Source organism: Bos indicus x Bos taurus, chromosome 10 (genome assembly GCF_003369695.1).
Source record: "Bos indicus x Bos taurus breed Angus x Brahman F1 hybrid chromosome 10, Bos_hybrid_MaternalHap_v2.0, whole genome shotgun sequence".
NCBI lineage: Eukaryota > Metazoa > Chordata > Mammalia > Artiodactyla > Bovidae > Bos > Bos indicus x Bos taurus.
The window spans coordinates 51,596,489-51,610,355 of record NC_040085.1 but is presented as its reverse complement, the minus strand read 5'-3'; the positions used below and the strand labels follow the sequence as shown (position 1 = coordinate 51,610,355).

The following is a 13,867-nucleotide window of genomic DNA, read 5'->3' as shown; positions in this document are numbered from 1 at the left end:
TAAAGTATCTTAGAAGATTGAGATTCTGCATAAAAGTATATCTGAATATGTGAAACTTAGAAGAAAAATATAAAAAATTATATTTATAGTATACTTAAAATTCTCATCAGAATTTAAAAATGTAGAATAATTTTTAAAGAAAAGAGAATGGCTAATATTTAGCAATAAAATGTTACATAAATAACAGGGATTGCAAATAACTGGCAGAGTTTTCTTTTCATACTCTGGATAACAAGAAGCTTACAGCAAAATGCGAGGTACAGCTATATATGACTCTTAGGACCCAATTCTTTTTTCTACTCTATCTTGACTACCTCCTGTAATTTATAATTTTAATGTTCCTGTGCTTATCATAAACCTTATAATTCAAATCCTTTGATGTTCAGAAGTCTTTGAATGAGTAAAACTGAGACCAGCGAAGAAAACAAGGCAATATTTCCAGTTTATCAAGTAATAGCTTAATAACTCAGCCTCATCACAAAGAATTATATAATCAGATTCAAGTAATACTCCAAACAACTGTGTTTTTAAAACTTGGGTCTCTGATATTAGATACAATGGCATCTGAAGATTTTTTTTAAAAGATTATACTCTTGCAAAAGCAATACAGTTTACATAATAGCACTGCTGCTATATGAAAATGTCTGATCAAGAGTTATTAAGACAAAACTGACTCGCCTAGCTGACTATAATAATCAAATCTTTTCTGGGTTCAGAACAGGAGTAAGTGAATGGAATTTCTGCAAGGAAGAGTCAAAGAAATACTGCATATAGTGCTACAATACTTAGAGCATACATGTAGGAATCACACACTTGGGGATAATACTTGCTGTAGGAATTATTTTTTAAAAAAAGATTTCACAAAAGACCAAAAGAAAAAGAAATACTTGGGTTGTTACCCCTTCTTAACCTGAAATTCTAAATAAGAGAAATTTTTTGAAGAATTATAAATGAAATACTATTTACATATTCTATATTATTGCCTGGTGATTTAAAAGTTAAAAATATTTTATTTGAAATAAAATCTGTTACAGAAAACACTGCATCTGATAAATATGAGAATTTCTATTTGCTATCCTATCAAGTGGCTAAGACAAAAAAGAAATCACTACTTTTGAGAACTGAAGTATTTTTCTATTTACAAGTACAAACAAATAAAGTCAGAAAGATCTGACACAGAATAAGACAATTAAAATTCTATCGTCAAATAACAGATAAATTCAAAGAGCTGAAGTATGCTAGCAATGTCACCTTGACCAGATTTTAAAAAATCAGTTATTACCCTGAGATTCTGTTACTGAACAGGAACTCTCACATGTATAAGATGTATAAGAACCATCTTTAGGTGATGAGCCCAGAAATAAAATCTAGGATTCTGCCAAGACTATTCCTCCTACAACACAATGGCAAGGCTTTTGTGTGACACAGAAGCAGATCTAAATTTCTTGCCAACATCATGTTCTTTTTTTTTTTGCAGCATATGAATGAAATCATCCTTCTCTTGGAAAGTCTGTTAACTCTTAAGAAATAAACCAAGCAGATGGGGAACCAATACGAGGAACACTTTGGTTTCTGTGGTTGTATAATTAAAAAATAAAATGAGTAATTGATGAGAGTGATAGCTCAAAAAAGGGAAATAACTAGACTGAGTTCCATGGGATTAGAGCTATATTTGATGAGTTTGGGCCCATTTAACAACCCTCTGCCTCCCATCCCTGCCCACCTGCCCCCCCTCCCAGCTTCTCTTCTGCAAATGAGTGCTTTATATCATGAAGGCTAGCAAGTACAAAGTATATAATAGCTTTTTTTATTTTGCCATAATTTTTATAATGCCTATCAAGTTTTGGCTACATATAACAAACTGAAAAAAACTAAGAAATGCCAGATTTTTTTTAAGTTTAGCAATATGTAGGTTCACATAAAATACCTTTCTAAATATACATGTACCCGTAAAAATGGTCAGTAATGTGCACAAAAGCATGAAATATATTTTGAGTTCTTTTCAAGGAAAAAAGAGCCCTCTTGGCTTATCAAATAATGCTGACCCTCCCTAATTACAAGCACTTCTTGAAGAGAATAATGTCAAAACCAATCATATTCCAAAATATATCATTTGTAGAGATAAAATATAAAGCTCGCATATTAGCTTGGAATTTATATTATACTAATTTTACTCAGACATAAATTGCCTAGTGAATTAAAAAGGAGCCACTTACAGGTGAAAGTAGATAAACAAAAGAAAACTGTTTATAAATGGGTAATATGTTAATTAATATTCTGTTCTGCTTTAATTAATTTAAAAGAATCATTAGCTAAATCAACTATGTAAGATATAATTTCACAGTATTTGAAACTGCGTGAAGATTTCTGTTTAAGATATTTTAAAACTTGCCTGTAATTAGTTGGATAAACTGGTTTTTCCAGATCTCATAAAAGTAAACTGTAACCCATATTTTGTTTAATTATTACAAATACTGAATTGGTGAGGTTTAATTTAATAAGACTTTACTATATCTGCAGTATTAACTAAGTCAGATAAGGAATTATTACATTTAATTGAGGCTTACTTTAATTTTAAAAATAGTATCTTATACATTTCTAGTTTGTCTGCAAAATCCTTTATATTTTCAATTTTCTATATGGACATTTATTTAGTAGAACACACCACTGTCTGCATTTTGATTATACTACTATACTTTATCTGAACTGAGAAGAACTAGCCAACAGATCAAACAATTAAGAGCTTATACAATTTGAGGTTGCATCTTCAGAAATCCTTTATAGAAAGATTGAACATCAAAACTATGTCAAAATTCTCACTAAGCTAAATTCTGATAATCTCTTCAAATTCAGAAACAATGAATTTCAGTTAAAAATACGTAACTTCTATAAAATACATTCTCCTTAAGAGCTTCTATTTAAAAAAAACAAAAACAAAAACCTCCCGCACCCAAGTACAGTTAATACTTCTGTCTAAACCTCTTTCTCTTCCCAATTTTCTCGTTTTTGTCATATTTTCCCCCATTAAAGTAAGCACATTGTATTTTGGTTTCTTTTCTCCCTCATTGTTCAGATGAGCATTTTAATAATCTTTTAAGCCATGCTGTTCAAAGAAAACAGGCTATTTGAAGGTAAAGAAAATTCTCTAAGTTCAATGGTTTTCAACATGAGATCATTTTCCTAGACCTGTTTATTAAAAATCCACGCAAAGCAAACACTGCAACTGTAAACAGCTACTGAAAATTGGAAGTTTAAAAATAAAGCCGTTGAAAACACTTCATTACACACCTTCTCTGTGAAGCCCTTTGTTTCCACTGAAAACCATACTGGAATCCTTGTACAAAAGAAGTTGCCTTCTGGCTGTCAATAGCTATACAGTCAGTAACTGAGGGATCCAGATGTCTGCAGTGGTTAAAACAAATGTTCAGCCGTGGGTGCTGATTTCGCTTCGCTCTGTGTAAGGTTTTTCACAAAGGCAGCAGAGTAAGAGCGCACATAGCAACAGCACTCACAGCTGATTGGATGGAGGGTGTGCTCTGCCGCCCCTGCTCGTTGGGTCCACTACAGCTTCCCTTCTACTTGGCAGCGCTATCTTGTTGTCTTTGCTCTTCTTACCAACTCAGCTGTGTTTAGGCAACGTGAAAGGAAAGATTGGTGTGACGATAATGACAAAGTATTCTAGCATGAGTCCCTAAAATGTGCGTCTCTGGGTACTTTTAAAATGGAGAGAAATTCATAGGGCAAACATTCACTTCAGTCGGTGTTTCACATAAAACAGAGGACAAAGGGGTGGTGGAGGGAATCAATTTATTACTTCACATTTCAAGTAAATCAGGTTCTACCATGTGAAACCCTCTGTAAACAAAGAATACAAAAATTTAGGACAATCAGGATAAAGCATTAACCTCTGTCTACCCAGAACTATGAATTACTTTACAACAAACTTCACAAATTCCAAGAAAACCAAGATTAGTTAGTTAAAACAAGACAAGACCTAAAAATAGTCCTCCCTCAAATTTATGCAGTGTCTTTTAAGAGGGCAAGACAAACTGAGGTTAACAGGTTGCTTAGAAAAAATTGCTCAGTAAACTCTGACAATAAAAGATTTAACTAGGTATCTGCATTAAAATATCTCTTCTCATACAAACAATGACAACATAAAACAATGACACTGAGTCTGAATTAAATTTATTTTTCAGGAATTTTTTTCCCTCTAGGAAAAATGTTTGGGGGAGTCAATGCAGGTAGTAGCAGATAAACAGATATGAAGAATCAGAAAAATTTCTCATTTAGGAAATATTTCCCATGAACTTCACACAAACTAGGATAGTGTTTTTCAAACTTTTAAAGCAATGGAATCCTTTAAATCTGCATTCTTCCAATAAAATGCATTATTAGTGGTGGCATTAGGATTTCTATACAGGAGAGAGTAGGCAGAGGCAACAGCAGAAGCATACTATTTATTACTCAGATCTTTGTTTATGTGGAGTGTCTTGCGGATAGGGCAGAGAGGCTGATGGAAATGTTGGCACTATTAAAGCACCCCATGAGCACCATGAGGCTATTTTTAAATAAGAGGCTACAAACAACACTGCAGTTTCATATTAGTCCCAGAATCTACAAAATTCCTACCCTTGAAAAAGCTTTCAGGATCCCTGGAGTTCTACAGAATACAAGTAAGAGATATAACCTGTAAGAGTTAAACCTTATTACCTTAGTAGTATAAGGAAAGAACCCGATCGTTGGCTTAACAATTAGCCAGAAGGAGAGCTGCTAAGCCTTCTGAGAAATAACGAGAGAGATGTGTTTGGGAGCACAATAACCTCTGAGATAAGCGACTCAGAGAAAGAATGGCAGAGTAGAGAGAACAAGGATGTTGGAGTCAGGCTGACCAACTTGGGTTCAAAATATGAATCTGCCATTTAAAAACAGTAAGATCCTATACAAATTAGTAAACTACTCTGAACTTCAGTTTTCTTGTCTATAAAATGGAATTAATTCACAGGACTACTGTGAAGGCTAAAAGGTGCTCTTTGCTAGTCAGACTGCTTTTTTTGGTTACTAAGGGCTCTTAAGGTTCTTCAAAACTTAAGAGCCTTTGCAAATTCTATTCCTCATTTGCTTGGAGTGGTCTCCCACAATCCCTTCCACTGATAAGTCTCCCTTAAATTTCTCTTCCCCAGGGCAGCTTTCTGAACCTGGTCTCCGTCTCTCTATACTTTTTTCTTAGTCCTTAGCTCACAAAATGTTAAATAATTATTTGCAAAATGACTGGTTGGACATTCTCCTCCACCACACTGTAAGTGCTTTGAAGGGAGATACTACAACTATCTACATTATTGCTTACCTAGCACCATGACTGATTTATATTCCATATACTACTTTATTTGATTTCATAACCATGCAAAGTTAAATAGAGCAAGTTTAAATAAGAATATCAATTCCAAACATTTATTCAAGTCATACAACTAGAACCAAAGAAAATAGATTTAAAAAAAATTTTGGATAAATAATTGCATAATTCAAAATTAACTTCTTCCTATATCTTTGAAAAAAAGAATATATGATCTCTAAACTGTTTTAGAATACTTCCTTTCAGTTAAAATTCTTAAAATTTTTAATTAAAGGCTAATAATAGCCAGTTTCTATAATCTAAAACTATTAACATATTCAAAGAGAACTTATTAAAAATACTAAATTTAATCAGAAGCATGTAATTACAAGTGAATAAAATGAACTGGAAGAGACATGCCACCTTAAAAAGTAAAATGCAACCAAGAGATTTATTTAGCAAAATGCTTCCTCTGCTACCAGTTTTCAAAATGATAAATAAATTTCAAAATGGCACTTTATATAATTCTGAAGAATGGTTGCTTTTTCCCCTGGTTCATTGTGGTACACAATGCTATAAATAATCTCAACAGTCAACAAGTTAAAAATCTGAATAATATATCAATAAAATGCTATACTAAGTACTAGTCTCAGGTTCTCAATTCTCAACCCTCAACCAGGAAAAGAAACCCTTTTTGCCCAGTATGGTCATAATTGTGTTCTCCAAATGGGCCAGTTCAAGAAGTGTAAATTATCTATATTATACTAATCTAAGGAAATAAGTAGGAAGCAGATCTCCCATGAGTTTTTTTAAGCTACATATTCCAAATACAGAATGGAAAAATTTGAAATATTAACTGTTTCACATAATCCGAGTCCTCTGTTAGCAGAAACAATCGAACTATCTACTTTTAAGATGCCGTGCTTAGTCACTCAGTCCTGTCCTACTCTTTGTGACCCCAAGGACTGTAACCCGCCAGTCTCCTCTGTCTATGGGATTTTTCAGGCAAGAATACTAGAGTGGGTTACCATTTCCTCCTCCAGGGGATATTCCTGACCTAGGAATTGAACCTGCGTCTCATGTGTCTCCTGTATTGCAGGCAGATTCTTTACCCACTGAGCCATCGAGGAAGCTTTTTAAGATACCTTATCTTTTAAGATATCTTTTAAGATATCTCTCTTTAAGAGATAACCATGCTAGCTTGGATAGTTTTTAAACAAAAAAGATAAATTGCTAGAAGAAAAAAGAACCCTTCAAAGGTAATTACATAGCTACTATATATATCACAAGAGTCGGACACAACTTGGCGACTAAACCACCACCACCATCACTATATATGTAGGCCCATAGACCAGGCATAGTGCTAATTTCTTTACATGCCCATCTCCTCTGATAGTTACTATTCTCACAGATGAGAAAACTGCTTTATAACCTGCTCAAGTAGGCAAAACTAAGTGGGCAAAGCCAGGAAACAGGTATTCCTAAATCTGTGTGCTTTTAACAATTCCTTTCATAATTATATTTCCATAAGACAAATATGGCATCATATAAGAATAAACTTGAAATACAAAAATCTCAAGCTAACATTTTTCTATTTATTACTCATTCAATAACCACCACTACAGCCCCATTACACCTCAGAACTGTCATTGATGTTACTTACAAGACAGAAAAACAGGATTTGACTGCTAAACAGGGAGCCAGGCTATAGTTACATTAAGGACACAATAAAAGGTTCAATCTGTGAACTTCACTACTTCATAATCACAGATCACATACCTGATTCAGAGAAAGTAAAGGAGGTAGAAAAGAACATTGAACCAGGAACTACGGATCTGGGTTCTAGACTAAACTCCACCTTAAATACTTCTCTGAAATTATTCATTTCTAAATCAGAAATATTTTTTTTTTCTTCTTCTTTTGACTGCAATGTTGGTATGTTGTAAGGATCAAATGGGACAAGATACAATAATTTTGAAAAACAGCACAAATAGGATATTGTCATCACTGGTAGTCAGTCTTCTAGGGGTTAACAGTGTAAACATGTTTGCACAAAATACAACCTAATTACTGAAAAGATCCCTTAAAGCAGCAAGACATAATGGAGAAGAGCTAGCGTGTCTAGGGTTCAAGTTCTTTCCTCTTAAGAAGCTGTACTGTCAAATGATTTAAGCTATCTGAGTCTATTTCTTCATCTGTAAAGTGGCAGTAATAATTTCTCTAGAGTTATGAGCCATCTAGCCCAATACTTGGCTCTCAGTTCAGTTCAGTTCAGTCACTGAGTCGTGTCTGACTCTTTGCAACCCCATGGACTGCAGCACGCCAGGCTCTCAAGCAATTTAAGTTTCCTCTTTTCTTTTGCAAACATCAGTTCTATAAATATGTTGCTAAACAGCAAATGTACATTCATACATACACACACACCAACAAATAAAAGGATAATACATTAGTAGTATCCCATATTAATATCAATAGGGATAAAATTTAAATCTTGACTATCACAGAAAGATTTTTATGACACTGACATTTTTAGTTTGTTAAATAATGTCACTTTAACAACACATTTCACAGTTCACTAACTCACTAACTTTGCAAGAAAGACTAAATAAAACTAAATTTTACAATTTAAGGAATTAAGAAAATTTATGACTTTTCTCATTAAATCCATATTTATTCAAAAATTATGCTGTTAGGTCAGTATTGGATAAATTAAGCCATAAAAGGCTACATTAATTTCCACTCACATGGAGATTTCCAGTGATCATTATTGCTGAAATGATTATCCAGTGATTTGTATTCATTATCGCATGGTACAAATAAGCCAAGTGACTATACAATCCAAACATATTGTGTTTTTAAGACCTAAAACACTTCATAAATTTGCAGTATTAAAAAGAACTTAAAGTTGAGCTGTAGGAGTTGCTTGTATATTTTTGAGATTAGTTGTTTGTCGGTTGCTTCATTTGCTATTATTTTCTCCCATTCTGAAGGCTGTCTTTTCACCTTGCTAATCTCAAAAATATACAAGCAACTCCTACAGCTCAACTCCAGAAAAATAAACGACCCAATCAAAAAATGGGCCAAAGAACTAAATAGACATTTCTCCAAAAAAGACATACAGATGGCTAACAAACACATGAAAAGATGCTCAACATCACTCATTATCAGAGAAATGCAAATCAAAACCACTATGAGGTACCATTTCACACCAGTCAGAATGGCTGCGATCCAAAAGTCTACAAATAATAAATGCTGGAGAGGGTGTGGAGAAAAGGGAACCCTCTTACACTGTTGGTGGGAATGCAAACTAGTACAGCCACTATGGAGAACAGTGTGGAGATTCCTTAAAAAACTGGAAACAGAACTGCCTTATGATCCAGCAATCCCACTGCTGGGCATACACACTGAGGAAACCAGAAGGGAAAGAGACACGTGTACCCCAATGTTCATCGCAGCACTGTTTATAATAGCCAAGACATGGAAGCAACCTAGATGTCCATCAGCAGATGAATGGATAAGAAAGCTGTGGTACATATACACAATGGAGTATTACTCAGCCATTAAAAAGAATACATTTGAATCAGTTCTAATGAGGTGGATGAAACTGGAGCCTATTATACAGAGTGAAGTAAGCCAGAAGGAAAAACATAAATACAGTATACTAACGCATATATATGGAATTTAGAAAGATGGTAACAATAACCCTGTGTACGAGACAGCAAAAGAGACACTGATGTATAGAACAGTCTTATGGACTCTGTGGGAGAGGGAGAGGGTGGGAAGATTTGGGAGAATGGCAATGAAACATGTAAAATATCATGTAGGAAACGAGTTGCCAGTCCAGGTTCGATGCATGATGCTGGATGCTTGGGGCTGGTGCACTGGGACGGCCCAGAGGGATGGTATGGGGAGGGAGGAGGGAGGAGGGTTCGGGATGGGGAACACATGTATACCTGTGGCGGATTCATTTTGATATTTGGCAAAACTAATACAATTATGTAAAGTTTAAAAATAAAATAAAATTAGAGAAAAAATAAATAAATAAAAAGAACCTAATAGGCTTAATTGAGATTGTCATCTTTCAAAAGATTTGGGGTTATGATGACCTAGATTAGTTTTAGGAGCAGAGCCTTGTTTACAAAATCTAAGATCTTGGAGAGAAGAAAATGTTCTAGCCTGTTTTTTGGCATCATTCATACTACATTGTTTAAAATGAGCAAGAACAGGGGTTATTTATAATCTAAGCTACTGGACAAACACTCTAATAATATCTTATCTACACACTAGATACATTTAATAAGTATCAAGACCAGGAATAAGAGTTAATTTTTAATATCCTATACTACTTGGGTCTTAATAAAAATACTATCATCATTCTTAAATAAAATACATGCCAGGATACACATGGATTCCCCTTTACTTAGACCCATATTTCTTTAAAGACATGGTCTGGGATGTTGTCAATCTTTCACTATTATAAAGAAGGGTATGTTTGATTCAGTCTTAAAAGTCCAGAAACAAGAATTTTTTATCCTGATAAAATGATATTTTAGTAAAAGTATTTCCATGGAGATAATGTATCTTACATTTACTCGACCCTTTGACAATCACAACACTGTGAAATAAGAATGAAGAAACAGAATCATCTAACAGAGGTCTAATTCCAAGTCCTGTTTGTCTCCCCCAACCATCATCACCACCCCGCTACAGCTAGCTATCACTAGCCATAAATTTGAGTTATGCCAATAGTCATACAAATGACAGGTCCTGCATTTAAAATTTTTGAAGAATATTAACAAAATCTAGTAAAGTAAAACAGTTTGCTGCTGCTAAGTCGCTTCAGTCGTGTCCGACTCTGTGCGACCCCATAGACGTCTGGCAGCCCACCAGGCTCCCCCGTCCCTGGGATTCTGCAGACAAGAACACTGGAGTGGGTTGCCATTTCCCTCTCCAGTGCATGAAAGTGAAAAGTGAAAGTGAAGTCGCTCAGTCGTGTCCGACTCTCAGCGACACAAGAAAACCTCATGCAGCTTTAAGACTCACTTGTTAAGTCCTCAAAGCTTTAATACTGTTTACTTGCATTTTTTTAAAATTTGTTAATTTCAGACTATTTCATACACTCTTGTTTCCAAATGATGTGACTGAACTCTTTTGGCTATCTGTTTGAATGCAAACTCTAATATATCTAAAACTGAATTAATTTTCCTCTGAATAGGATTCACCATTATTATCACTTTCACTTTCCTAAGCTAACAAACTAGAGAGAATAAAAATAGCCATTGATTATGTGTTTAAGGGACTGGTACAACTACTTTCCTCAGGTTATATCATTACAACAAACTTCTAAAATGAATACATTATCTCAATTTTAACCAATGAGGAAACTGAAACTCAACCACCCTGCTTATTTAACTTATATGCAGAGTACATCATGAGAAACACTGGGCTGGATGAAGCACAAGCTGGAATCAAGATTGCCAGGAGAAATATCAATAACCTCAGATATGCAGATGACACCACCCTTATGGCAGAAAGTGAAGAAGAACTAAAGAGCCTCTTGATGAAAGTGAAAGAGGAGAGTGAAAAAGTTGGCTTAAAGCTCAACATTCAGAAAACTAAGATCATGGCATCCGGTCCCACCACTTCATGGCAAATAGATGGGGAAACAGTGGAAACAGTGGCTGACTTTATATTTTTGGGCTCCAAAATCACTGCAGATGGTGACTGCAGCCATGAAATTAAAAGACGCTTACTTCTTGGAAGAAAAGTTAAGACCAACCTAGACAGCATATTCAAAAGCAGAGACATTACTTTGCCAACAAAGGTCCATCTAGTCAAAGCTATGGTTTTTCCAGTAGTCATGTATGGACGTGAGAGTTGGACTATAAAGAAAGCTGAGTGCCAAAGAATTGATGCTTTTGAACTGTGGTGTTGGAGAAGACTCTTGAGAGTCCCTTGGACTGCAAGGAGATCCAACCAGTCCATCCTAAAGGAAATCAGTCCTGAATATTCATTGGAAGGACTGATGCTGAAGCTGAAACTCCAATATTTTGGCCACCTGATGTGAAGAACTGACTCATATGAAAAGACCCTGATGCTGGGAAAGATTGAAGGTGGGAGGAGAAAGGGATGATAGAGGATGAGATGGTTGGATGGCATCACCGATTCACTGGACATGAGTTTGAGTAAACTCTGGGAGTCGGTGAAGGACAGGGAGGCCTGGTGTGCTGCAGTCCATGGGGTTGCAAAGAGTCGGACACAACTGAGTGACTGAACTGAACTAACTGAAGTTCAGAGAAGCTAGGTAATTTAATTAAGCTTAAACAGATCAGGTGACAAAACCAGAACTTTATTTATTTTTTTAACTTTTTATTTTACTTTGAAATACAATCAACGATGTTGAGATAGTTTCAGGTAGATAGCAAAGGGACTCAGCCATACATATACATGTATCCATTCTTCCCCAAACTCCCCTCTCATCCAAGGCTGCCACATAACATTGAGCAGAGTTGCCCGTGCTACACAGTACAACTTTGCTGGCTATCCATTTTAAATATAGAATTGTGTATATGTCCATCCCAAACTTCCTAACTATCCCATCCCTCTAATGTTCCCCCCAGTAACCATAAGAAAAATCAGAACTTTAACCAAGGTTTTTCAAGTTCTTCTAAATGCTAAAATAATCTGTAGGATTATATGTGCTGTGAAATTAATCTAAAGGTCTGGGACTATCATTTTCTTTTTAAATAAAATGGGAAAAAGAAAAGATCAGTTACCACTTCATGAGCAAGACTGAGTACCAAATTTTGTTTGGGAGGAGGGAATGCTGTTACAGGGCAGCAACTTCAACTGTTTGTAATTGTGAGCAGTCAAAAAAAATTTTAACCTACTGCTCCATGTGATACTACCTCTCAGTGACCCTCCCCCCACCTTAATTCTCTCCAATAGGTGTTTGGTTCTACCTTATCACGTTCAACCAATATGGACTTTGGAAGCACATATTAAAGGCTGATATGTTTTACCGAGTCTGAGAAAGAAGTAATTGCTAGAGATTTACCACCAGAATGCATGAATTCTGTAACTACTGCATCTACCCTTTTGTGTAGAGGGAGCATTTTCTTTTTATTCACACAAATGTTGTAGTCAGCCTTTCAAAGCTTTCCATTTTAGATACAATCTCAGTTTACACAATTATTTTACCTAGCAACCTTGTGCAAAGTACTTATTTTTTGACTACCTCAATAGCTTCTAACCTTTTAGACCAGAAAGGTTTTAGTTGCATCACCTAGAGGGGAAAATCAACAAAGTATCATGAACTAATAAGCACCTCAAGTGAAACCTGCACTTACTGAGAAAAAATTTCCATTCCTTATTCTCAAAAACAAAAACAGAACAACCAACACATACACACATAACCCTATGTTCAAACCAAAAATATTTGAGACAACAACAAATAGAAAAGAGTAGTGGAATGTCAAAGATCTACAAGTCTGTGCAGGCCATCTGCTACTTTTTTCCTCTGGGCCAGTTCCCCTACTGGCCCTTTGCACCTCTTCCAAAACAGCAAAGGGTAACCTCCAGGAAAAAAAGTGAGGAAAGACTACATTTAACTATAGGTTCCAGAGGGCAAAGTTCATGTTAGTTCTTGCTCATCATTTTATTTCTACCATGTAAGTGCCAGGCATGTATCAGGTGCCCAATGAACATGATTCAGGAGAAGAGAGGGAAAGGAATCCAATTGTCCAGAGTTTTACCATATTTAACAGTAAATTCTAAAAATAAGTCATTTTACCTATACACTGTACAATCACTAATTTAACATTTACCACAGAAGACACTGTTCATAAGAATTCTGATGACTTTGACTAAAATTTTTTTTGCTAAAACATGTGCAGTTTGGTAGAAACATTTTAGAAATCAAGACTTTCTGAAACAAAGTCCAGGTGTTTTGACTAAGTCAAAGCAAGCATTCCAGTCAATACCTTGATTTAGTACAAGAGTCCACATAAATTATAAAATATTAAATACAATACCCTACATAACACAGCAAGCTAGCTAAATACAGAATAAAACAGAAGTTAACAGAAAACAAGATTTAAGTGCACCAGCAGGACAGCACAACACTAGTGTGAACATAAAATTCTTTGTACAAAACAATAAAAAAAGGAGAGACAAACTGTGAAATAGGATTGAACACAGGGACATCAGGCGTAAACCAGGACCATCCCAGGTAGCATTTAACCCATCCCATCCCCCAAGAAAATGTGAACTTCATGGTTAAAATAGATATATAAAACAGTTAATTCAAATTAAATTTTTAATGTAATTTTTTTATTCCATGAAACTCACTGAGTCAAAATATAAAATTTACGATATTTTATGGTATGTGAATACTTTACAGCTGTGCATCAGGTTTTCCAAATATCCTTTAAAAAAGTAACCATAAGCAACTCACTACATCCTAGCTATCTTGTTTGAAGGAAAGATCAAGTCTTCACCCACAAAGCACTGACAGTGATGAAATGTTTTCTCAAC

General features: G+C 35.1%; 1 protein-coding gene across 15 annotated transcripts in view; it reads right to left on the bottom strand.

The window, feature by feature from the left end:
• Positions 1–13,867, bottom strand: part of FAM214A (family with sequence similarity 214 member A) — an 85,431-nt gene that overhangs the window by 55,218 nt on the left and 16,346 nt on the right. The window contains exon 1 of one of the 15 annotated variants that reach the window (XR_003513119.1): positions 3,289–3,777. The exons of 13 other annotated variants lie outside the window; for them this stretch is intronic. Coding sequence is in view for 1 of the 2 variants with exons in the window: in XM_027553974.1 (XP_027409775.1) it covers positions 3,289–3,325 (37 nt within the window). In the remaining variant the exon portion in view is untranslated. Of the gene's footprint in view, positions 1–3,288; positions 3,778–13,867 lie in introns of those variants that run through there. One more of the 15 variants, XM_027553974.1, reaches the window with a different exon arrangement.